The following is a 24,916-nucleotide window of genomic DNA, read 5'->3' as shown; positions in this document are numbered from 1 at the left end:
AGTCCCTTGCTTCTTTCGCCTTTTCTCATTTACTCTCTCTCCATATCAAAAAGACTCTATCTAAAGCAGGGTTGGTTGGCACAGGACTGGGATCTCCTCAGAGCAAGTGTTCTTTTAAAAAAACAGTCTTCATTTTTTCCCCTGTCCTTTTTGTCTCTTTCTCTCTGTCCTTTGCTCCACAGGTGTTCAGTTCATTGATGAAGGACACTAAGGAGACAGAGAAGAACGCCAACATGGCACAGAGGAGCTGACCCATATCTCCACTGGACGGGCCTCGCTCCATCCCTACTGTTACACACCTGCGCTCACTTCCGATACTCCGTTAGTGTAACGTTATTGATCCCTGATGGGATATTTTTCTTGTCATCTGAGAGGAAAAGCCCTGGAAGGTTAGTTTTCTGAGAAACAAGACAGTATTAAAACTACCACATGTTGGTACACAGTTTGAAGTGACACCATATAAAGAGAAGAAGTCGGGACATAGAAAGTGTTCAGAGGCGACCAAATTGAGGGCTGAAATCTACCCGTTTACTGTGCCCTTACCCAGTAGTGAATATACATACCTCACGGAGCATGAAGAAAGAGCTTATCCAGATAGTTAGGTGGCGCTCTTGGGTATAGCGTCCACCCAGTTCACACAACAACGCTTGTTTAAATCAAATGTAAACGTCATACATTGATTTTCAGTGTTTGCCGCCACCAAAATCGGTGTACTTTGGTGGAAGAAGGCCAAGTAACAACAGGTGAACCGGCTGTAAAAGTCAAGTTAATTTTTTTGTATGGCCCAATATCACAAATTAGCCTAAGAATAGGCGACAGTATGTAAGTTTTGTGGTGGTTTCAATACATGCTGGATTGTGAAGCGGGTGCAGAAGTTTCAGGAAACCGTTTCGTGTCGTGCACGATGGGGTGCTAAACAAGGGGAATACCAGATAACGAGAAGTGACAGATTTCAACACACAATTCAAAATCACCTTCTTCCCCACGCACAGCGAGCAGCAGGGAATAGGGAAAACGTGGGACAAGACGCCACCTGCTGGTTAAAAAGGGAAGGGGCCTTACTTAAATGGTAAATGGTCTGCATTTATGTAGAGAGCTTCTCTAGTCTACCGACCGCTCACAGCGCTTGACAGTGTCTCACATCCACCCATGCAAGGCACCAACCTGCTCATCGGGAGCAGTTAGACGGTTCAGGGTCTTGCTCAAGGACACTAAGACACGCTCTCCGCAGGAGACGGGGATCGAACCAGCTACCTTTCGATTACTAGATGACTCGCTGTACCTCTTGGGCCATGCCGGCCCATACTTACTATGTCTGCCACATCTTCTGTGGGCAGAAACATTGATCTGTGTGAAAGTGGACGATGGGGGACAAGCCAGCAGTATTACTGAGGGACTGAACCGGCCATCAGATTTGAGTTCACTGAGCCTTGTCCTAAGTAGAAGGTGAAAAGGTAGATCCCCATAGGGACAGTGTGGGCTCTGGAGCAGTATTGTTAAAGACAATACCGCCTCCTGCTGGAAGAGTCAGTACCCAAAGAAACAGGACCAGCATTAATAATGCAGCCACCTAATCACTTGCAGCCACCTTTATTATAATAAAGGTGGCTGCAAGAAGCCAGAGGGCTGTGAACAGATGCTGCGGTTGGCACTTCTTTATAAACTTTTCCACAGACTTTAACTCCAAACAGTGCCTCCGATTTCTTTCTCAAATGGGCTGCAGTACGCTGGGCAGTTCTGGTCAATAAGAGAGGGTGTCTTGTCTTTTATTTGAAACAAAAAAAAAGGGTGGGACATATAAACTTGGTCATTTCTAGGTCTTGAAATCACTGGTGATTTGGAAGAGTAAGAGGGAAAGTAGTGTTTGTGAGTCTTGATATGTATTTGACTACAAATGCGTGGTGGTAGATCCCCTCCTTTTCTTTTTTTCTCACATTGTGATCTTGAAGAGATCTTGGAAGAGTTATCCTCCATTACAGACACACACACACACACACACTGCTGATGGTGCCCACCAATATATAGTCATGACACTCAACACTAGCCCCCTGATCCGCAAATCTGGCTTAGAACATAGAACGGGGGGGGAAATATGGAAGTGTGCAGGAAATGTGAAAATGATACGAGGTAAAATGTAAAAAAAAAAAAAAAGTACCCGTGCAATTGGAAGTTGCCATATAATCCACACAGTGTGTGACTCTGACACATGGCAACAGGCACATGTTTGGGTAGCAGTGATGGGCAGAGGTGCCGGAGAAACAACATTTCTATGCCACTATCTCGTCTGGGTGTTGCTTTCTTAATTGTAATTCCATCCAGTCGTGGGACTGCAATGTGGGTAAAAGTGGTCCTAAGAGGATGGGGACAATAATGCAATGACTCCTCAGTGAGACCTGTGGAATATTCTAACCTAAATACTTCATAGGGGTACCGGGGCAGTTGCTAAAAGCCACCCGGTCTTTGTATAACCAAAGGGAGAGCTGTGTCCGCATTCTCGGCACAAAGTCAAACACGTTTTCGGTGGGTGTCGGACTCCGCCAAGGTCGTCCCTTGTCTCCGATTCTGTTTGTGATATTCATGGACAGGACCTCAAGGTGAGGAGTGTGTCCGTTTTGGGAACCTCTGAATTGCATCTCTGCTCTTCGCAGATGATGTGGTTTTGTTGGCTTCATCAAAACGCGACCTCTGGCGCGCACTGGGGCGTTTTGCAGTTGAGTGTGAAATGGCCGGGATGAGAGTCAGCACCTCCAAGTCTGAGGCCGTGGTTCTCTACCAGAAAATGGTGAAGGAGTTCAGGTATCTCAGGGTCTTGTTCACGAGTGAGGGTAGGATGGAGCGGGAGATTGACAGGCGGATTGGTGTAGCATCAGCAGTAATGTGGACGTTGAACCGGACCGTTTAGGTGAAGAGGGAGCCGAGCCGGAAGGCAAAGCTCTCAGTTTACTACTCAGTCTTCATTCCAGCCCTCACCCATGGTCATGAACTTTGGGTAGTGACTGAAAGGGTGAGATCAGGGATACAAGCGGCTGAAATGAGTTTCCTCCGTAGGGTGTCTGGGCTCAGCCTTAGGGATAGGGTGAGGAGCTCGGACATCCGGAGGGAGCTCGGAGTAGAGTCGCTGCTCCTTCGCATCAAAAGGAGCAAGTTGAGGTGGTTCGGGCATCTGACGAGGATGCCTCTTGGGTGCCTTCCTTTGGAGGTTTTCATCCAACTGAGAGGAGACCCCGGGGTAGACCCAGAACTCGCTGGAGGGAGTACATGTCCAATCTGGCCTGGGAACGCCTTGGGATCCCCCAGGAGGAGCTGGAGTGTGTTGCTGGGGAGAGGGATGTCTGGAGTGCCCTACTTAGCTTTCTGCTATGGTGACCCGATCCCGGAGAAGCGGCTGATGATGAGATGAGTTGAGATGAGATGAGTTGAGATGAGATGAGATGGGATGAGATGAGATGAGATGAGATGATACTTCATAGGTTACTGCGTTTGAATGATGTTGCACTCCAAACTGAGAACGGTGAAATGTGATTTGTGAACCTAGAGTCATAAGTCACTCAAATAGGGCATTGACACCTTTTATAGCATTTAGTATTTCCCTTAGAGGCGTTTTTATTTCAACCAGGTAATTATAACTGTGCACATGAAATTGTGTGATAAATGCGGTTTGCAGAATTAAAATGAGGAACATCAGGTAGGTAATAGAAAAATGTGAACTTTTTTTCAGCCTGCTACTGTTTAATAAATCCATATGACGAGAGACACATGATATTCTTAAAATTGTTAAATTATTACATGCAGTGTCAGTATCATTGGACTGGATGTGCTAATCCTAGAGATAATTTGTAACATTTCATGATAGAAAAACATGAACATTTGATTTGAAACACTTTATAGGTCGTTTGTGCAGCGTTGTTGCTTATATTTTGACATCATAGTTTGTATTGAACGGAACTCTTGATGCAACATTTGTTTCAGAGGTGTTTTTCCCCTTTTTAAACGGTAAAACATTATAGGTCTCCGGTCGACTCAACATTCCTCCGTGTCTAACGAATCAAACGCAACCCGGTTGTAAGTTGTATCAGTACTGTAAAATGTTCGTCCTTTTTTATGCTGTGGCTATTGTACAGTTTTAATAGCAAGGGACTAATAACAGTAAAATGGCAAGCGTTTGTAAATAACTTTGAAATAAATTATGTACCTGTGCAACAGTCTAAAAGACAAGAGGTTATAAATCCTGTGAATAAATCCACTATATGAAAAGTTTACAGTTGTCTTTGGATCCTCTGATTTGTTTTTATATTCAATCTCCAGTTTGTTGTTACGGGTATATATGTTTACTGTTGCCATTGGCTTCATCTTACACTTGCACAAATATTTTAACTTTATTTCCACTGTGTGTGTGTGTGTGCGCGCGCGCGCGCGCGCATCTTTTGGCACGAGGGATCTAGACAGGGAGACAAGCAGCAGTAAATAAATAAATATATAAATGCTCATTATGAAAATGAACTGGTACTCGGGTCTGTCCTTTTATTTAATTATTTATTATAAAAAACTTTCTTTTCTTTTTTTTACTTTGTAAAGTGGCACGGGACATCCAAAAGGTTGCCGACCCCTGATTATCGTTTATAACGAGTGTGGATGCAGATCGGTTCGGAGGAAAACTCAAGCTACGCCCCGTTTCAATCCGGTCTATCAGAAACCCTGACATATAAAAACGCTTCACCCACCGACGCTTTCTTTTACAGCGCATCCCCTTCACTGGGGCCCGCGTGTGTTCTGGCCTCCTCCCCTCAAGGCGGCGCTGTGGACGAACCCTGACGGACGCGCTACGCGTATTTCCGGTTTGACTGGGGTTGGCTGGTTGGGGCAGCGCACGTGTGGCGTGTCCGCTGCGAGGCGTTTGTAATCACACCGCTCTCACCGTCACGACAGCGAGCGCGCAGGGGTCTTTATATTCCACACCCTATATTCTAACCACCGTCTGCACGAGCTCGCCTCGGGTGGCAACAATGGGACCGGTAAGTGACGGATCACGGGAGGAAGGTTTGTGTTTGCGTGGTTGCCTCCAAGTGCAGATTTCGGGGCGGCTTTGCTTCCCGATTGTGTATTTGTTTTTCCTCTAATAAACGTGAGTCGCATCCATTTAAGTGCGCATCTCGCCGTGTGTCCTCCAACCTCCAGCCTCTACGCTGCACGTGCGGTACATTCACGCGCTTAGGTCTCGATAAAGGTTACATTTTGTTCCGTTATGACCCGCTCCTATTCACCTATTGTCTGTCACGTCACATTACCCAAGTGTCTTGGTTCTTGTTTTGTTTGTTAATGTCTGTAAACGGAAGCCAAAGCCCCACCTGCAGTCTGTCATGTTGTTTTGCAACCGAGTCCTACTGACCAGCTCTTCACCCAGGCTCTGAACTGCCTCCCCTCTCACCCTTCCCTCCTCCAGCCGAGGTCGAAGAAGAGGAAGCCCAGCTTTCGGCGGCTTCTGAAGACCAGCAATGTGAAGCTGGAGAACAAGCTGAAGAACCGTCAGTTCAAACAGCAGAATGCAGAAAAGAAGCACCGCAAGGAGCAGAGGAGGCTGAGACAGGCCATGAAGGAAACCGCACTTAGCACCCCACGGCCTCTGGAGCGCTACAAGAAGAGACCAGGTTGGTGTGTGGACGAGTTGATGGATGGATGGATGGAGTTTTTAAAAAGATGGGATATATGGGAAGCATGTTTTGTTCAATGGGAGGATTGATCCGTGGGTATGTTGAAGACGAGATAGGTGAGTGTGTGGAGGGACAGGTGAACAGACTGATGGGAAGGTGGTTGGGGGTAATCGTTGCATTCCTCGGTTGTCCCATTTTCGCTTGTGCAGCTGGTGCGTTCACTGTTGGTCGTTCTGGGTAAGAATGTTAAACAAGTGCCGCAAATCTAAGTCTAATGTGTGCGTGTGTGTGTGCGGCAACAGAGGAAGAGGAGGATGAAGAGGAGTTTGTGGAGAGCCTGCCGGTGGACATGATGGACGAAGACGACATGGAGCAGATCAGATCCATGGCTCAGAGGCCGTCCTTCCTCACCAGGGACCTGTCGTCATGGTAATACACTGTATAAACTTGCATGCACACACAGATTTACTCCTCTCAGCAGTTCCTTATGTATTTTCTTGTGGTATATCTGTGACTGGGTGTATGTGTGTATTTCAGACAGACAAACACACATAGGCACACACAATCGAAGCAAAGTCCCTAATAGACTTGGAGTTTATGTTTCATAAATGCAAATTCTGGGGTCCGTGGTGGTGTAGCGGTCTAAGCATCAGCTTGGTGTCGATGCAGTTGCCCACTGGGGACCGGGGTTCGTGCCCCGGTCTCGTCGGATCCGACTATGGCCGGACTTGATGTAGCAGCAATAATTGGCAACGCCGTCTTCGGGAGGGGGGCGGAGTCGGCTTGTGTTCGTCACATGAATGCGTCTGTGTGTGTGTCGGAAAAACCAGTGGTTTGGCCTGGAGTCGCCTTGTCACGAAAGTGGCGAGGCGACTCCTTCGAGACTGCCGGCCGGACAGATGCAGTTGGCGAACGCATGCAGTACGAGGGTGGGTGTTTGAACTAAAATAGGGATCGATTGGCCACTAAATTGGGAGAAAAAGGGAAAAATCAGAAATAAATTTAGAGAACAAATACAAATTCTAAAATAATTGCTGAGAGGACTCTTGACATAAAACATTTACACCTGTCACACCAATCAAACCAGCCTGCGTTTTGGTAGATATTCTGAAGAACGTCAGTAATGGGCGTCCGGGTAGCATAGCGGTCTATTCCATTGCCTGCCAAAATGGGGAACGCCGGTTCGAATCCCCATGTTACCTCCAGTTTGGTCGAGCGTCCCTACAGACACAATTGGCCGTGTCTGCGGGTGGGAAGCCGGACGTGGGTATGTGTTTTGGTCACTGTACTAGCGCCTCCTCTGGTCAGTCAGGGCACCTGTTCACAGGGGGGAGGGGGAACTGGGAGGAATAGCGGGATTCTCCCACGTGCTACATCCCCCCTGGTGAAACTCCTCACTGTCAGGTGAAAAGCGGCTGGCTACTCCACATGTATCGGAGGAGGCATGTGGTAGTCTGCAGCCCTCCCCGGATTGGCAGAGGGGGTGGAGCAGTGACTGGGACAGCTCAGAGAGTGGGGTGATTGGCCAGGTACAATTGGGGAGAAAAGGGGGGGGGGACGTCAGTAATCTTAAACAGAAATGATCATGATTTTTCAACATGATGTCTCTGTATATATTGAGGATAACGCTCCATTAGTAGCCATAATACAGAGCAGTCCTTAGTACATCTCTGAAACGCCTCCTAAAGGTTATATTGAAATAGGCTACATTATGTATGAAAATGAGAATAGCACCAGTATATACAGCTGTTGTAGTGAATGCCATATAAACATGGTGACACACATTGTCCACCAGTGATGTTACCGGGGACATATATCCGCACAATTTCGGTGGTGTTTCAGAGACTGCTCAGCATTATGGCTTGTAATGTGGTATTATATCTATCACATATAAAGAGAGAGAATGTTGAAAGTTGTGTTTGTCTCCCTTTGACCCACATTGTTTCCAACCTTGATCATGTACTATGGAGTAGCGAGGCTCTCACAGATTTGGTTTTGGTCTCTTCGACCTCTTCCAGTGATCCAGTGCACAGTAGGAAGAGGAAATCGGAGCAGGATGTGGCAAACTATGAGAAGGTACCCAGGAAGATGCTGAAGACACAGGAGAAGGAGGTGATTCACCTGCTGCCCATCAAAGACAAGACGGGCGTCATCCCTCAGAGCATGGAGAAACCAGGTAAACGGACCGGTTAAGAGGGCCGACCCTCATTACGGTGAACAGAACATGTGTTGGTTCAGTACCTCTCCGCTGTAGAGGTTTTGAGATGACTAATTATGCTTGCATTTTTTTCTCTCTCTACTGTCACATTTCCAGTTGCCCAGAACAACGATGAAGAGGAGGAAACAGATGTTCATGCTGAGTTCGAACCATGTGAAAGCGGTACATACAATTTTTGACTGTTGAAATTGTTACACCCACACAGAAACTCACACTGTCATCTAACATTGCATTCCAGCAGTGGTTTCATACTCAGAAAGATGGTTGAGGAGCATTACTCCTTTTCCTGAGCTTCAAAGCTTTGGCACGAATTGTCATCAAATAATCGAAGGTTTGGGCGTCCGGGTAGCGTAGTGGTCTGTTCCGTTGCCTACCAACACAGGGATCTCCGGTTTGAATCCCCGTGTTACCTTCACCTTGGTCGGGCGTCCCTACAGACACAATTGGCCGTGTCTGCGGGTGGGAAGCCGGATGTGGGTATGTGTCCTGGTCGCTGCACTGACGCCTCCTCTGGTCAGTCGGGGTGCCTGTATGGTGGTGGGGGGGGGGGACTGGGGAGAATAGTGTGATCCCACGTGCTACGTCCTCCTGGCGAAACTCCTCACTGTCAGGTGAAAAGAAGCGGCTGGCGACTCCACATGTATGGGAGGAGGCATTTGGTAGTCTGCAGCCCTCCCTAGATTGGCAGAAGGGGTGGAGCTGCGACCGGGACGGCTCAGAGAGTAGGGTGATTGGCCAGGTACAATTGGGGAGAAAAAAAGGGGGGTGGGGATATAGTATTTTGGTTTGTTAAGCAGGAGAAGCACATGCTGGCAGCATGGCCGGAAAGCCTTTCTCTCAGTGTCTTCTGGATGTAGTTACTGGTAGCAGATAAGCCATAGTGTGTTAGCTAGGGCTGATTTTGGAAAATTGGGAAGCATTCAGGTTACTGTTTTTCTGGGGTTTTTTTTTTTTGTTTTGCATTGATTACTGTGACAACGGTTGAAGGTTCGTAGTATTCGGACCACGCCTAGATTACAATGAATTTCTTATTTTTGGTCTTTGTATTTTGCTTTTCATGACAATCCATTGTGGGCGGCATGTGTGCGCTGTGGTTAGCGCGGTCGCCTCACAGCAAGAAGGTCCTGGGTTTGAGCCCCAAGGTAGTCCAACCTTGGGGGTCATCCCGGGTCGTCCTCTGTGTGGAGTTTGCATGTTCTCCCCGTGTCCGCGTGGGTTTCCTCCGGTGGTCCGGTTTCCTCCGGTGGTCCGGTTTCCTCCCAGTCCAAAGACATGTTGGTCAGGAGAATCAGCTGTACTAATATATACATAATCGGCCCTGTGATGGCCTGGTGGCCTGTTCAGGGTGTCTCCCTGCCTGCCACCCAATGACTGCTGGGATAGGCTGCAGCATCCCGTGACCCAGGTTGGGATAAGTGGCTTGGATAATGGATAGAATGGGTGGATGGATGACAGCCCATTGCCTCTTGGTACCGTTTACAAATGAAACCAAACTATTTTGCTGTGTTAGTATAAAAGTCCTGCTTGTAAACATGATCAGTCACACTGGTCCGGTCCATCTTATCTGCTTCTTTCTGCCCATGCATCTTGCATAAACCACAGTATAAAATGGTTGTTATCATCTCTTCTTCATCAGAGGAGGAACCAGAACCAGAGCTGCAGCTGACGGAAGGGGAACGGGAGCAGCTCAGGGCCCAGAAACTGACCGAGAAGAAGCAACGAATTGCCACCCTGGGGTCAGCCATTATATCCGACCCCACCAATGGTGTAAGGCTTGTAATGCTGTTGAATCAGCACCTGTCACACTGTTAGTCCCAGACGTCGCACCTCCAAACCAGTATAATTAAGGCTTTCATACAGGTAAAGTCGCACAATATTGCCTGGTGCATGGATGTGGATCAGGAAACTGACGTTGATCCAGCAGCTAGAGCGGCAGCTAGAAATTAGAAACCCTTGTGGACTATTTTACCGACCATCTAAGTTTCAGATGCCGATTGGGACCTTCAAATAAGGATTGGTTACCAAGTTAAAATGATGCAGACAAACATTGACAGTCACAGTGAGCAGAGTTGAAATCTAGCACAACATCCAGGTGTGCAAAAGGTTACCTTTATTTGCAGAAATAAAGGAAGAAATAATGAGAGAAGGGGGGGGGGGGGCTTCTACTTGAGACAAAAAGACCAAAGCCTTTAGTTGATGTATGAATATGTATGTGTGTGTCTGTTTATCCAGATAAAGAAGCTGAAGGAGCTGCGGGGCATGCTGATGGAGTCTGACCCCTTCGTGGCGGTGAGCGTACGGAAGCTGGTCATGGTGTCGCTGATGGAGATTTTTAAGGACATCATTCCCTCCTACAGGATAAGACCCCTCACTGAGAGCGAGAAAGCCACCAAGGTATTTTATGTGTGACATGTCGTAGCGCTTTTCCCCGTCCGGGTGAAATCACGGTGAAAATAGTTACCCATTGTTTCACTTGGTATTATGATGGTGACACTTAATGTCATTCATGTAGGAACGTCATTAATGGCACTTGAACATCTTGAGCATTTACTATTTAGGTCAGCATGCAGAGAATAAAATGAAATGGGGTTAAGCATTCTCTGTTCTCTCTGTGTGTGTGTGTGTGTGTGTGTGTGTGTGTGTGTGTATTTTTAATATGTGCATTGATGTGTATGTTTGTGTGTCTGCAGGTGAAGAAGGATACCAAGCAGCTTAGGGATTTTGAAGAGGGGCTGGTCAGTCAGTACAAGTTCTACCTGGAAGACCTGGAGATGAATATCGCAGGTACGGATATAGACTAATACACACACACACACGAGTAAACAGAACTTCACACCGCAACATTTACACTTGCAAAGAGTCCAAACATGTAAGCATGCACATGTTGAAACACAAGGAAACATATTGATATACTTGCAGTCACACATAGAAGTGTGTTAAAACTGGCGTCTGGGTGGTGTAGTGGTCTATTCCATTGCCTACCAACACGGGGATCTCCGGTTTGAATCCCCGTGTTGCCTCCGGCTTGGTCTGGCATCCCTACAGACACAATCGGCCGTGACTGCAGGTGGGAGGCCGGATGTGTGTCCTGGTTGCTGCACTAGCACCTCCTCTGGTCGGTCGGGGCGCCTATTCGGGGGGGAGGGGGAACTGGGAACTGGGGGGAATAGCATGATCCTCCCACGCGCTACGTCCCCCTGGCGAAACTCCTCACTGTCAGGTGAAAAGAAGCGGCTGGCGACTCCACATGTATGGGAGGAGGCATGTGGTATTCTGCAGCCCTCCCTGGATCAACAGAGTGGGTGGAGGAGCAACCAGGACGGCTTGGAAGAGTGGGGTAATTGGTCGGATACAATTGGGGAGAAAAGGGGGAGGGAAAAAAAGTGTGTTAAAACACACAATGTGTCCACACAAACATTTGCGTGCACACACTCTTCTCTCCCCTCCACCCATTTTGTCAATCACTCACCTTTCCACTTCTCTCCATGTCTCTTCCCTCGTATTGTACTCGTTCTCTCTCCCTCCCTCTTTACCACACCTCTTTTCTGCTCCTTCCTTCCATCTGCCGCTATCGGTCTCTCCTCCCCACTGCCTGTCACCATCCTTGCTCTCCCTCTCCCTTCCCTATTTTTTTCTATTGTAATTTCTCATCCGTCCCCTCTCCCAGACTGGAAGAAGAAGAGGAAAAAGCGGGTCCAGGCGGTGAGTCTGGAGTCCTACCGGGGCCTGGCGGAGGTGGCTATCCGCTGCCTCTGTGAGCTGCTGCTGGCCCTGCCCCACTTCAACTTCCACAACAACATCATCGTCATGCTGGTGCCCCTAATGAACGACCCCGCCAAGAAGGTACAAGGCTGTTTTGGAGGGTGGCATGTGGGGATGGGTATCGTTAAGATTGTAACCGTACTGGGCATCTGGGTAGCGTAGCGAACTATTCAGTTGCCTACCAACATGGGGATCGCTGGTTTGAATCCCCGTGTTACCTCCGGCTTGATTGGGCGTCCCTACAGACACAATTGACTGTGTCTGCGGGTGGGAAGCCAGATGTGGGTATGTGTCCTGGTCGTTGCACTAGCGCCTCCTCTGTACGGTCGGGGCACCTGGTCATGGGAGAGGGGGAACTGGGGGGAATAGCGTGATCCTCCCATGTGCTACGTCCCCCTGGTGAAACTCCTCACTGTCAGGTGAAAAGAAGCGGCTGGAGACTCCACATGTGTCGGAGGAGGCGTGGTAGTCTGCAGCCCTCCCCGGATCGGCAGAGGGGGGGAGCAGTGACCGGGACGGGTCGGAAAAGTGGGGTAATTGGTTCTTTTATGTTTTTAAGAGTAAAAACGAGAAAACAAATTAGGAACAGAGTTAACATTGCTTTATTGTCTCATGTGTGGACAGAGTGTTACTTTTAATGATTTACCCATGTTTGTGTATAATTTAGTTAGCTTTGTGTGGGCCCCAGGCTGCTAGCACACATAACACACCTGAGAGGGATGGACCAATGAGAGATGAGCTATGTGCTAGGCAGTCGAAAACTGTGCATTTCTCCACCTGTATTTGGTGCACTTTTGCTAGGTGTTGGAAATATTACTTGTTTCTGCCCTTACATGCAAAACACTTGTTGCACTTGTGGCAACGAGCGTCGTCAGCACCGCCTCCAGTGATGTTTTACCAGACTTCTGACTGTGTAGTTCTCTCTCCACTATGGTCACTGAGTAGGCTCTGTGTGTGTGTGTGTGTTTGTGTGTGTGTGTGTGTGTGTGTGTGAGCGTGCACGTGTCTGAGACAGGCAGAGATAGCTGGCCCCGCCCCTCAGCTCACACATGACGGGCTCCGGAGAGAGATCTCTGTTCTGGATTGGGAAAAGCGAAAATGCATCATAGACAAATGTCTTAATCTTATTGCAAGTTAGAAACGGAGTTGGTGAGATAAAAGGTGCAAGATAACATTTATGTAGCCTAAATAAATAGGAAATTTATTTTCTTAATTTCTGCAATACCGATAGCAGAACTGTTGACGTCGGAGTTTATCCATACTACAGTCTTTTAATAATTTAGGACCGGTGCCCGGTTAATACCGGGTTTCGGTACCCATCCCTAGTGGCATGACAGAGTGTGTATGTATCTTGGTCTGTGTTTCAGTGTTGTTTGTGTGTGTGCGTGCCTGTTGGTCCATGCTCTGCCTTAGTTTCTAGTACATGTGGAAAAAAACATTTGAATCTTTTTAGATGCCTAAAGGGAAACGATAACAGTGTAGTGTTGATATTCACATGTTTTACACAATGCATGCAAACTGTCAGCAAACCAGGAAGTAAGTTTCCACTGCCAGTGTTGGCCACCAGGGACATCTCTGTAGGGCTGTAGTCATCCATCCATCCGTCCATTATCCAAACCGCTTATCCTGCTCTCAGGGCCGCGGGGATGCTGGAGCCTATCCCAGCAGTCACTGGGCAGCAGGCGGGGAGACACCCTGGATAGGCCGCTGGCCACTCAAACAAAGAAAAATCTTGGTCAACTGAAATCATACCTACTCTTCAACCAATTGATTGGTCGGGGGGGATCTGTATATTATCACTAGATTAACTCAGTTGGCCACATTGCACTGAGTTCTCTCTACCTGGTAGCCTTATTAGCCTAAATGAATTATAAATAAACATCAAAAACTAGTATTTGCAGCCTATTAAATCATATATAACCTAATTATTTTATACTGAAATGATAACAGTAGACTCGGCCAACCAGCATGGCATGAACCTTTCCATATTCATATGATTCCCGAAAATAGAACTATATCAACTGTTGATCCCAGCACACAAACTAGTATTGAGGAATACACAAAATAATTTAAAGTAACTGGTCTTATTTTATAATAATAAATAGGACCCTCCACTATTTTATTTTTTTACTCTATTTACACATTGGGCAGCACGGTGGCGCAGTGGTTAGCTCGGTCACCTCACAGCAAGAAGGTCCTGGGTTCGAGCCCCGGGGTAGTCCAACCTTGGGGGTCGTCCCAGGTCGTCCTCTGTGTGGAGTTTGCATGGTCTCCCCGTGTCTGCGTGGGTTTCCTCCGGGGGCTCCGGTTTCCTCCCACAGTCCAAAGACATGTAGGTTAGGTGAATCGGCCGTACTGAATTGTCCCTAGATGTGTGTGTGTGTGTGTGGTGGGGGGGTGCACAATTCCAGTACCGCATTAAGCTTCATTTATGTTTTCCACACGGGCGGTCACACGGACAGGAGCCGACAGGGAATCATGACAAGAGAACGTTTGGAGTGCTCACGCTCTGTGCAGCTCCAAGATGAAATACAGTGCCCAGTCTCCATCAGGCCGGGCAAGTTCACATTTGTAAAAATGGGGCGTTTTCACAGGCAGTCTGTCCCTCCTGCCACTGAAAATAACGGCTTCATCCTGGAAGGCTACTGATGTAGCGCTTTCCTCCTTATGAAAGTAACACCGGCAGTCAGCCGACCAATCAGAATTTGGCTAGACGACAGCAGACGGCAGCCCTAACATCACTGGCACACACCTTTCTGCACAATTTCGGTGGCGTGTCACACTGAAGACTTCTCAGTTTTATGGCCGCTAACGGCGTGTCATCCCTACAACATATATAAGGTTGAAAATCACATCTTTATCTCCATTTATCAAATTAAATGGGACTATACCAGTATTGTTCCTCTAAACATCAGTGCCTTTGTTTATTTTGTCTCCAGGTGTCGGAGATGTGCTGCGAGGCGATGTGCAACATGTTCAAACAGGACAGGGTGGGCCAGGCCTCCCTGGGGGCCGTGCGGGTCATCTCTGGACTCGTCAAGAGCCTCAACTACAACGTCAAGCCCAGGGTAACAAACCAGGCTCATTCACAGTATACTGGTATCAGTATTCATCTCTTGGCCAGTTAAGACAGGCAACCTGCTCGGCCAGTGAAGCAGTGGAACTCAGAGGGGTGAAATACTGGTTGTTTTGGGGCGTCCGGGTGGCATAGCGGTCGATTGCGTTGCCTACCAACACAGGGATCACTGGTTCAAATCCCCATGTTACCTCCAGCTTGGTCGGGCGTCCCTATAGACACAATTGGCCGTGTCTGCGGGAGGGAAGCTGGAATGTGGGTGTGTCCTGGTCGCTGCACTAGTGCCTCCTCTGGTTGGTCGGGGCACCTGTTCATGAGGGGGGCTGGGGGGAATAGTGTGATCCTCCCACGTGCTACGTCCCCCCGGCGAAACTCCTCACTGTCAGGTGAAAAGAAGCAGCTGGCAACTCCACATGTATCAGAGGAGGCATGTGGTAGTCTGCAGCCCTCCCTGGATCAGCAGAGGGGGTGGAGCAACGACTGGGACGGCTCAGAAGAGTGGGGTAATTGGCCGGGTATAATTGGGGAGAAAAGGGGGGGGGCATAATATATTATATATATTCATTTGGTTAAGGTGTGAAATAATTACTAATGAAACGGTAGGAGAAGCGAGACCACTGTTAGTAGGTAAGTGTCCTCCGTCGGCCACTTGGGCAGGTGGACAGCCACCACTGGGGCTCCTGCTCTGGTTTGTGTGTAAAGCATGGAAATGGCCTGGGAAATGTTGGAACGTCCTACCACTCTGAAAGGATAGCACAAGTCCAGTTCCTTTCTGCTATACTCCTCTTCTTTCATCTGTCCCTCCCTCTCTCTTCATCTGTCTGTCTGTCCCTCCTTCTGTCCCCCAGGTGTTGAAGACTCTGATGTGTTTGAGAATAAAGGAGATCGATTTGAAGAAAGATACCGAAGCCACAGCACCAAAGAAGAAGTTCATGAACTATAAAGAGAAGAAGAAGAACCTCTCCAGGATGCAGCGCAAGGTGTGTTTTTGAGTCTGTGTGTGTGTGTGCGCAGGTGCACGTAAGTGACGTATGTAATGATGGTAAATATCATTAGGCCAATGCCTCCAGGATTGTGTGACATCGCGATCGCAACGAACTAACGCAAATTTGGCCAATCCCCGCGAATTCTGCGTGACCTTGCAATTCTGTCCAATCCCCGCAACTTTTCCACAAATTCAACCAATCAGTGTCGTTTCCCGCGAGTTTCACCAATCATAGGGGTCCCCCGCGCAAACCATCGAGCCATACGTCACCAAGCCCACTTCCTTCTTTCTGGTTGTGAAGATGCAGACATGTGCACCGCGAACGTCTCACATTTACCAACTAAAGTTACTGCCGAAGACCGCGCACGGCGATTCCCTGATGCTCTGCACGGAAGCAGGGGTGAACCGTTTGGCTCCACGTGCAACGCTGTGGTGGAACACAAACGAAAATCATCGACTGACAAGCACTTGTCTACCGCAGAACACACCCAGAGAATGGCTGAAATGGACAACAGACAAGACAAGTCACCATGACTGTTGCATCCAGATCTATTCTTCAATAACAAACAAAGCATATTTTGTCAGAATTTTTGCGACCCTGAGCCTTTTTTGGTAAGGTTAAACTCTCAGAACAGTGCAGTTTTATTCTCACTGGAACAAGCTGCCTTCGATTTATAGTGAATTTCCAAAAAAAAATCCCAACTATTTTTGCAATTTTCACTTGCTCCTGCAATTTCATTACATAAAAACATCCCAACATGCATTGCAGTTTTTTAGAAAAGCTGCTGTGAAATCAGGCTTTTTAGGCCACAACAATCCCAAGAAGAGCCTGCGAAATCCGGGAGGGACTGATTAGCATTGGACCGCCACTGTCAGGGTTATTAACCGGGGTCCTGCTCCATTTTAAAATGTATGTGGTGAGTACATTATAATGAGCTGAATGAATGTAAAGTATCTTCCAGCTGTTTGACTGCCTCGCTTTAAAGTGTGTGTGTGTGTGTGTGTGTCTCCAGTGGAAGAAGGCTGAAGAGAAGTTGGAGAAGGAGCTGCTGGAGACGGAGGGTTCAGAAAGTAAAGAAAAGAAGATCAAACTGGTGAGCGTCTGACCTGCCCAAAGTGTACATGTCAAGTGGCTTAAACGGTAACTTGAGCTTCTTTTTGAGCCACTCACACGTGACTCTTGACACCCCGGAGCTGCGGTGTGTCTTCAAATAGGCAGTTGTCCAAGTTTCCTGGAATACTAAATGCTCTAAAAGACACCTTTATTCTTTAAACCCCGAGTTAATGTCACCTTCATCTCCTCACCCAACGCTCTTCAGCACACAGAGACGCTGAACATTGTGTTCCTGATCTACTTCAGGATCCTCAAGAAGGCCCATAAGTCTGCCCTGCTTCCATCAGTTCTAGAAGGCCTGGCCAAGTAAGACAGCTTCAGTTCTCAAATGAATTTTTTTCCCTGTTTGTGTGTCAGTGCGGTTTGTAAGAAGTGAAAGACGGCATAAATGCAGCGTCTACCCCCTCACAAGCAGACATGTAAATGTGTGTGGCATGAAATCTGTCTCAGCTGTGAGATCTGAAACACCGAAGACTGCAAATAGTAATACCTTTGTTGGTCTGGTGATAAGAGGAACTTTGTCTTGCTAAGGTTTGCTCATCTGATCAACTTGGAGTTCTTCGACGACCTGCTCAACGTGTTGCAAACCCTGATCCAGTCAGATGTGAGTATCTACCTCCACCCCGCCCGGTAACGGATCATGGATGGGTTTTGTGGCTTCAGCTCGGTGTAATAATGTGTTGCTGTTTGTCACACTGTAGGATCTTACCAACAAAGAAAGTCTTTACTGCATACAGACCGTCTTCAACATTCTCTCTGGCCAAGGTTAGTCTCTCAGTCAGCACGGGTGTGTGCCCACACAAGCACACACATGTAGTATGTGTGTGTGTGCGCGCCCATATGAGCACGTGTGTGTGTGTGTGTGTGTGTTAGGGCTACAACGAGAGACATAACTACCTCTATATTTATTTCAATGTAAACATGTCTTTTAAAAGATCTACATACCTACACATTACAAAATAAACCAATGGCTTGTACCGTAAAACGTCATTTAAAGACTCTCTATCTCACTCTCTCCCTCTCTCTCTGTGCTGTGGGTGGTGCTAGAGTGAGAAATGAGAACGCGCCGTCTCTCGGAGCAAGATTAATGATTCATAATTGGAAGTGTTATTCGATAGCCTAGTTTTTATACAGATTAGGTAGTATTCATACTGGTTTAAATAAAACAATTTGATAGTATTTTTCCATCTTTGCTGAGCAAGTTTTCTGACCAAAATCTGAAGTATTTCCACATGGGGCTTTTTACAGTGTTCGGTGTGAAGCTCACTCTGTCTGTGGCCGAGTTGGGTTGTGAACTCTCTGCCGTCTTCACCACACGCTTGTTGTTGAATTATTCGCTCGTTTCAGCTTGACCTACATTTCATTTTCAACCAATGAGAGCGGTGTTGTGACTGCTGTCCGTCATGCAGCGTATTCTGTGCAGCGGCCGAGACAGACAGCCGCAGTAGTGCTTTTTTTCCCCACAAACAAATATTCATTTTCACACTCGAATGTCTTTTTTTTTTTTTTTTTACAATTGGGTTGGATATTCAAATTTGGATTTTCACAGACAGCCCCAGTGTGTTTTCGTAAACAAATATTCATGTTCCTGAAATGAACATGACTGAGGTGGGAAGAAACTTGCCTCTTATGTCTTTGCCGTGTCTCTTCAGGATCAAGACTCATGATGTGAACGGGACTGACCTGCTGTTTAAAGTTTAGGACGGAGGCTCGGTCAGTCATGTGGTTTTGCGTTTGTCTTGCAGGTGATGTTCTTAACATTGATCCGCTGAAGTTTTACACTCACCTGTACAAAATTCTGCCTCGGCTTCACGCTGGTAAGTTACACACTGTAGCCATGTTTTCCTCAAGGTGTCTTTATATGTATCACAGGGTGGCGCAGTGGTTAGCACACTTGCCTCACAGCAAGAAGGTCCTGGGTTCGAGCCCCGGGGTTGTCCAACCTTGGGGGTCATCCCGGGTCGTTCTATGTGGAGTTTGCATGTTCTCCCTGTGTCCGCGTGGGTTTCCTCCCACAGTCCAAAGACATGCAGGTCAGGTGAATCGGCCATACTAAATTGTCCCTGTGTGTGTGGGCCCTGTGATGGCCTGGCGGCCTGTCCAGGGTGTTTCCCTGCCTGCCGCCCAATGACTGCCGGGATAGGCTCCAATATCCCCATGACCCTGAGAGCAGGATAAGCGGTGGATGAACCTAGTTTGTAAAGTACTCAAGCATGCGCGCGCGCACACACAATTTCTTGGAACCTGAACGTACCAGTTTTACCCAGTTCACACTGTTACTGTTTTAGTTGACAGTGTACCAACCAGGCAGTAATATTTTGTTTTGTTCACCGAACAAAGTGGCTCATTTAGCTTTGCGTTCACTGGCCGTGTTGACAGTTTTAGCAGCCGGACATGTTTTTAGGGTAGAATAGAGGCCTCTGAAGTGGCTGCTCCACCAGACGAGCCGTTTAGCCAGAACGGCTGGTCATCTCCCAGACGTCTGTAACCCTGGTGGGTCCTGCCTGCTTCCCCCAGGGGCTTCCAATGAGGACGTCTGCATTGTGCTGCAGTGCCTGGATGTGATGCTGACCAGACGCAAGAAGCAGGTGACCCTGCAGAGAGCGATGGCGTTTGTCAAGAGGCTGTGTACCCTTAGTCTGCATGTCCTGCCTCACGCCAGCATAGGAATACTGTCCTCCAACAGGGCTATCATTCACGTGAGTTCGAGATCTTTATTTTATTTTATTTTTTCTCCAAATGGAGTACCACTTCCACATCATTACTGTTGATCGTCTGCCAAAGTGACCGGCGTACTATACTGCTTCATCAAATATCGGGCCGATGCCAGACTGAAACGGAGTATCGGCATCGGAGACTTTACCTAAGACTAAAATCTGATACCAAAACCCATGACTAATATGTCAGAAATCAAAGCAGAATGGCTTGATTTACTGCGTTTTGTCACATGGAAGCCTGTATTTCTTTAATGGTGGGAGAAAAACTGATTCTATCCCAATTATTCTGCCCACTGATCCTAAACTAGTGGTCTTAATCTGAACTGTTCAGATCGATACTCGGTATCGGCCAATATTTAAAGAGTCGTACTGGAGCTGCATCGGCAGCGAAACAGATATCGGTGCATCCCTACTTTTTAGAATATCCATCCCACCGAATTCCTTTTTGTTGTAGAAGAATAATTAATGAATATGGATAATAATATCAAGTTTCCATTTCCACAATGCAGAATTTCCTTTTCTGTGTGAGTAGGCCTTCCCCAAGTGTGATATTCTCCTGGACAACGAGATCCAGGGTAGCGGCGTTTACCTGCCTGAGCTAGACGAGCCAGAACACTGCAACCCCCAGAACACCAGCCTGTGGGAGCTACACACACTACAGGTGGGCACAGAAACCCACATGGAATGAAACTGGCCATAACCTAGTGAACTGGGTGTGTCTGATCGTGTATGTTGTGCTGTGTGTCCCAGAGGCACTACCAGCCCATAGTGAGGATGTTTGCCACCCACCTCTGCCGCGGTGCTCCCAGCGAGGGTACGGGTGCACTCAACACCGAGCTCAGCAGGAGGTAGGCCTCCACATTTCATCACGGTTCAGTAAACTTGAGGCTGCGAAGGGAAAGGCTCTTTCAAGCCAATTTCCTGTCAACGTTTAAGTTGGGGAATCTGAAAACGGAAGTTCTCACGTAGATGCCACATTTTAAAAAGATATAACTTACAACTATATAGTTGTAACTAACATATATAGTTACAACTATATAGTTGTTAGTTACAACTAACAACTATATAGTTGTTAGTTACAACTAACAACTATATAGTTGTAACTATATAGTTGTTAGTTACAACTATATAGTTCACACTTTTTTTTCTCCCTCCCTTGGCCAATTACCCCACTCTTCCAAGCCGTCTCGGTCGCTGCAGACTACCACGTGCCTCCTCCGATACACGTGGAGTCACCAGCCACTTCTTTTCACCTGACAGTGAGGAGTTTCACCAGGGGGACATAGCATGTAGGAGGATCACGCTCTTCCCACCTGCAGACACGGCCGATTGACTTTTCGTAAAGTACCGCCCCAGAACAGTCAATCCTACCTTAGCAACGGCCCGTCAAGCTTTCAAACACACAACAAAATGCTGAAACGGTGTGCCTATGGGATCTGCAAATCGGATACTAGATATCTGAGAAGCGCAGTATAGCAGACCTTATGGCCAGCTTAAGCCATCCAAAATCAACAAAAATACCTGTCTGCTCCAAACTAAGCTTGCTACTTGCTATTATTGACAGCTAATACAGCTAACGTATTATTACTGTTACTTTTACCCACACAATGCACTGATTTCTTCCTTCATGTTTTGGTGTTTTCCGGCTACTTCCTGGATAGTTCTGAAATGCTTGACGGGCATAGCAACAGTAACTAAGGGGGGGCGGGACTTTGCAAAAGGTTAATTGTGTCTGTAGGGACGCCCGACCAAGCCAGATGTAATACGGGGATTTGAACTGGTGATCCCCATTTTAGCTTGCTATGAGTACAGTGGCGCAGTGGTTAGCGCTGTTGCCTCACAGCAAGAAGGTCCTGGGTTTGAACCCCGGGGTTGTCCAACCTTGGAGTCATCCCAGGTTGTCTTGTGGAGTTTGCATGTTAGGGTTAATACTCCTGTCTGTGCCCCTGACTGAGGCATGGCAAGATGAACTGGAGTTGGTCCCCAGGTGCTGCACAGTGTGGCCGCCCACTGCTCCTAGCCACACAGCTAGGATGGGTTAGATGCAGAGTGTAATTTCCCTATGGGGATGATTCAAGTATATCAAAAAAAAAAAAGTGCCGCAGTAACCCCTACCAGCAACCAGTAGAAAGGAATACAGATGTATGATGTGGACATGATAGCCACTGTGGGCTCCTAAATATGTGACTTTGTACGTTTTCTTACCAGGTTACCAGTAGAGTTGTTTGAAGACTACACTGTTAAAGACATGACCTTTAACCCCCCTGTGGCTTCACCCAATAAAAGGAAAAAGGTATTGGAGAAATTTAATTATCTCTTTCTTTCTCTAGCTGTACCCTCCGGGCGTTCACATAGTCCTGAAGTATAGGGTGCACCAAATACACACGCATACCTGCACACACAGTTTAGTCTTTTTCTCTTTAAATACTCCCGAGTGTACCAGTGCATACTACTACTACTACTGGCTGCTCGCCACAGCAGATCATCTGTTTCCATTTCTTCCTGTCCTCTGAATCTTCCTCTGTCACACCAGCCTCCTCCATGTCCTCCCTCACCACATCCATAAACCTCCTCTTTTCCTCTTCCCTGGCAGCGCCATATTCAGCATCCTTCTGCCAATATACCCAGCATCTCTCCTCCACACATGTCCAAACCATCTCTCTTGCTTTGTCTCCAAACCGTCCAACCTGAGCTGTCCTTCTAATATACTTGTTCCTAATCCTGTCCTTCTTCATCACTCCCAATGAAAATCTTAGCATCTTCAACTCTGCCACCTCCTGTCTCCAAACCATATAACATAGCTGGTCTCGCAACCATCTTGTAAACCTTCCCTTTAAGTCTTGCTGGTACCCTTCTGTCACAAATCACTCCTGACACTCTTCTCCATCCTGGCTGCACTCTCTTCTTCACCTCTTCCACACTCCCCATTACTTTGGACAGTCGACGCCAAGTATTTAAATTAATCCACCTTCACCACCTCTACTCCTTGCATCCTCACCATTCTGCTGTCCTTCCTCTCGTTCACGCATATGTATTCCGTTTTGCTCCTACTGACTTTCATTCCTCTTCTCTCCAGTGCATACATACCTCCACCTCTCCAGGCTCTCCTCTACCTGCACCCTACTCTCGCTACAGATCATACTAATTGCCCATATTTTGTGACACCGGTACACTTCTATGGGAAATTCAAATTCCAAGTATGTGCAGACATCCTATCCTGTCCTTATTGACTAAGGTCCACTTAAGTCACATGGTCTTGATTGCTGTACAAAACAAAAATTGATGTTGATAGGAAGCCCATCAAGTGTGGGCTTTGTTTTGTGCATCGTTTTGAAAAAAAAAAAGTATTTATTTATTTAGTCCCCATTTCACCTGACAGCGAGTAGTTTCGCCAGGGGGACACAGCGTGTGGGAGGATCACGCTATTCCCCCAAAAAGGCACCCCGACCGACTACAGGAGGCGCTAGTTCAGCGACACATACCCACATCCAGCTTCACCCACAGACATGGCATCTGTAGGGACGCCCGACCAAGCCGGCGGTAACACAGGGATTTGAACCGGGATCCCCGTGTTGGTAGGCAATGGAACAGACATCTATGTTACCCTGACCATTTTTGTTACCCCATTTTTATTTTTTAATCATAATTTTTGTTGAATTCTGAAACTGAGAGACTGTGGCTACAGAAATTTCTGCTTCCAGTCAGCTTGGCCCTTATTGGCTGTTGTGGATTTTCTGCTGCAGATTCCATCGTTGTTTTTCACAACAGGATTTCCAGTGAATCAGTGCTTTGATTTTCAATCAGTCCTGATGAATAATGTTGGCAACAGAAGCAACACAGTTTTCACTGTGTACTATATTGATGGAGAAATCAGTGTTCTCCTACCTCACAGTCTTACCCACAGCACCAGAATGCATTGCACGTAAGCCTCTGTATCGTCGTGTGTGAAATCATCTGCGCGAGTGTTGTGGGGCATCATTTCCACCATCGAAAACGTATGTTGTCACAAACATCCGGCCATCCACTGATGTCACGATGCGTCACCTGTTGGCCAGAAAAAAAACTCCAGCCCAGAGATGCAGAAACGATCCGGCACAACTGCAGGTGTTTTCATGTGCCATCCCTGTCGCAGATGGACAAGAAAAAAGGTTGAACATCGGTGAATTTTCCATTTAGTTTGGGGCGTCCGGGTGGTGTGGCGGTCTATTCCATTTCCTACCAACACGGGGATCGGCGGTTTGAATCCCTGTGTTACCTCCAGCTTGGTCGGGTGTCTGCAGGTGGGAAGCCGGATGAGGGTGTGTGTCTTGGTCGCTGCACTAGCGCCTGTTCGGGGTGAGGGGGAAATAGCATGATCCTCCCACACGCCACGTCCCCCTGGTGAAACTCCTCACTGTCAGGTGAAAAGAAGCAGCTGGCAACTCCACATGTATCGGAGGAAGCAAATGGTAGTCTGCAGCCCTCCCCTGATCAGCAGAGGGGGTGGAGCAGTGACAGCTCAGAAGAGTGGGGTAATAGTTTAATTTGACTGGACTTGTGTGTGTTTCAGGAACGTTTTACCATAGGAGCTACTCTATTCGACAGCGAGCTGAAGAGCCAGGTGGATAGAGTTTTGTCTGCTGACGACAATGACACAGTACTGGACTTCTCCCAAATTTTCACACAGCACACAACGTAACAGGATCGCACACACACTTGCAGCCCAACTTTGAGCAATGCAGCAAAGAGAAGATGCTTGATGTGAAAATATCAAGCTGTCCCACCTCTTCCAATTTTTTTTTTAACTGTTTTTTCATTCTGTAATGGAGGTAAACCTGTAACACTTACCATCTTTCTTTTTTAGGCGAATGGGATGTTAAACCATCCTAATTAATTTATAGTTTCTAGGCTTTCTTAGCAGGGGTTGTTTGAGTATGCCGTTGAGGACATGAATGAAGCCTTAAGGGATGCATAAAGAAACTAAAAGAGTGTAAATCATGTATTACATCTTTTTTTGTGACAAATATTTTTAAATTTTCATACGTAGTTTTCACAAGAAGAAGGGGGGGGTGTAAAATGGAAACACTCCTTGGACATCACAGAAAGCTGAATCAGTTCTCTCAGTAAACATTGTGTTTATTGAGAGAGAAACGTTTCATCACTCATCTGAGTGACCTCTTCGGGATATTTCCATATACACACTCCGTACACATGCACACTATCTCTCATGTCAACAAATGATAGTACAACAACCACAGAGATCAAAACAGAGCATGAATTAATGTGCTTGTGAGTTTCTGTATGCTGACCCTGCCTGTCCCACTGTTCCACTCTTCCCCCCCTATTACCCTTGTCTGACCCACTGTTCCCCACATCCTTCCCCATCTTCACCCTGCCTGCATGATTCTAATGAGTCC

General features: G+C 47.3%; 2 protein-coding genes across 2 annotated transcripts in view; both read left to right on the top strand.

Moving 5' to 3' along the window:
- The window catches only part of tbc1d12b (TBC1 domain family, member 12b), a 38,738-nt gene extending 34,487 nt beyond the window's left edge, over positions 1-4,251 (top strand). Inside the window, exon 14 of the mRNA XM_056296977.1 lies at positions 183-4,251. Coding sequence (XP_056152952.1) covers positions 183-251 — 69 coding nt within the window. The 3' untranslated portion in view covers positions 252-4,251. The remainder of the gene's footprint in view (positions 1-182) is intronic.
- Positions 4,252-4,864: 613 nt separating this feature from the next.
- Positions 4,865-24,453, top strand: noc3l (NOC3-like DNA replication regulator). Its single transcript, XM_056297232.1, has 21 exons — positions 4,865-5,012; positions 5,441-5,645; positions 5,951-6,077; positions 7,667-7,824; positions 7,963-8,028; positions 9,503-9,633; positions 10,099-10,260; positions 10,557-10,650; positions 11,534-11,709; positions 14,568-14,696; positions 15,553-15,684; positions 16,703-16,783; positions 17,009-17,109; positions 17,335-17,407; positions 17,505-17,568; positions 18,549-18,620; positions 19,321-19,502; positions 20,053-20,181; positions 20,271-20,368; positions 21,729-21,813; positions 24,070-24,453. Exons 1-21 carry the CDS (start codon positions 5,004-5,006, stop codon positions 24,196-24,198), a joined length of 2,403 nt encoding a protein of 800 aa, XP_056153207.1. The 5' UTR covers positions 4,865-5,003; the 3' UTR covers positions 24,199-24,453.
- Positions 24,454-24,916: the final 463 nt, after the last annotated feature.

Source organism: Lampris incognitus, chromosome 17 (genome assembly GCF_029633865.1).
Source record: "Lampris incognitus isolate fLamInc1 chromosome 17, fLamInc1.hap2, whole genome shotgun sequence".
Lineage (NCBI taxonomy): Eukaryota > Metazoa > Chordata > Actinopteri > Lampriformes > Lampridae > Lampris > Lampris incognitus.
This window is presented reverse-complemented; position numbering and strand designations above follow the sequence as displayed.

Coding starts and splice junctions, on each gene's coding strand:
- noc3l (XM_056297232.1), top strand. Junction 11,710..14,567: donor TGAACGACCCCGCCAAGAAG/GTACAAGGCTGT, acceptor TTTTGTCTCCAG/GTGTCGGAGATGTGCTGCGA. Junction 18,621..19,320: donor TCTGCCTCGGCTTCACGCTG/GTAAGTTACACA, acceptor TGCTTCCCCCAG/GGGCTTCCAATGAGGACGTC.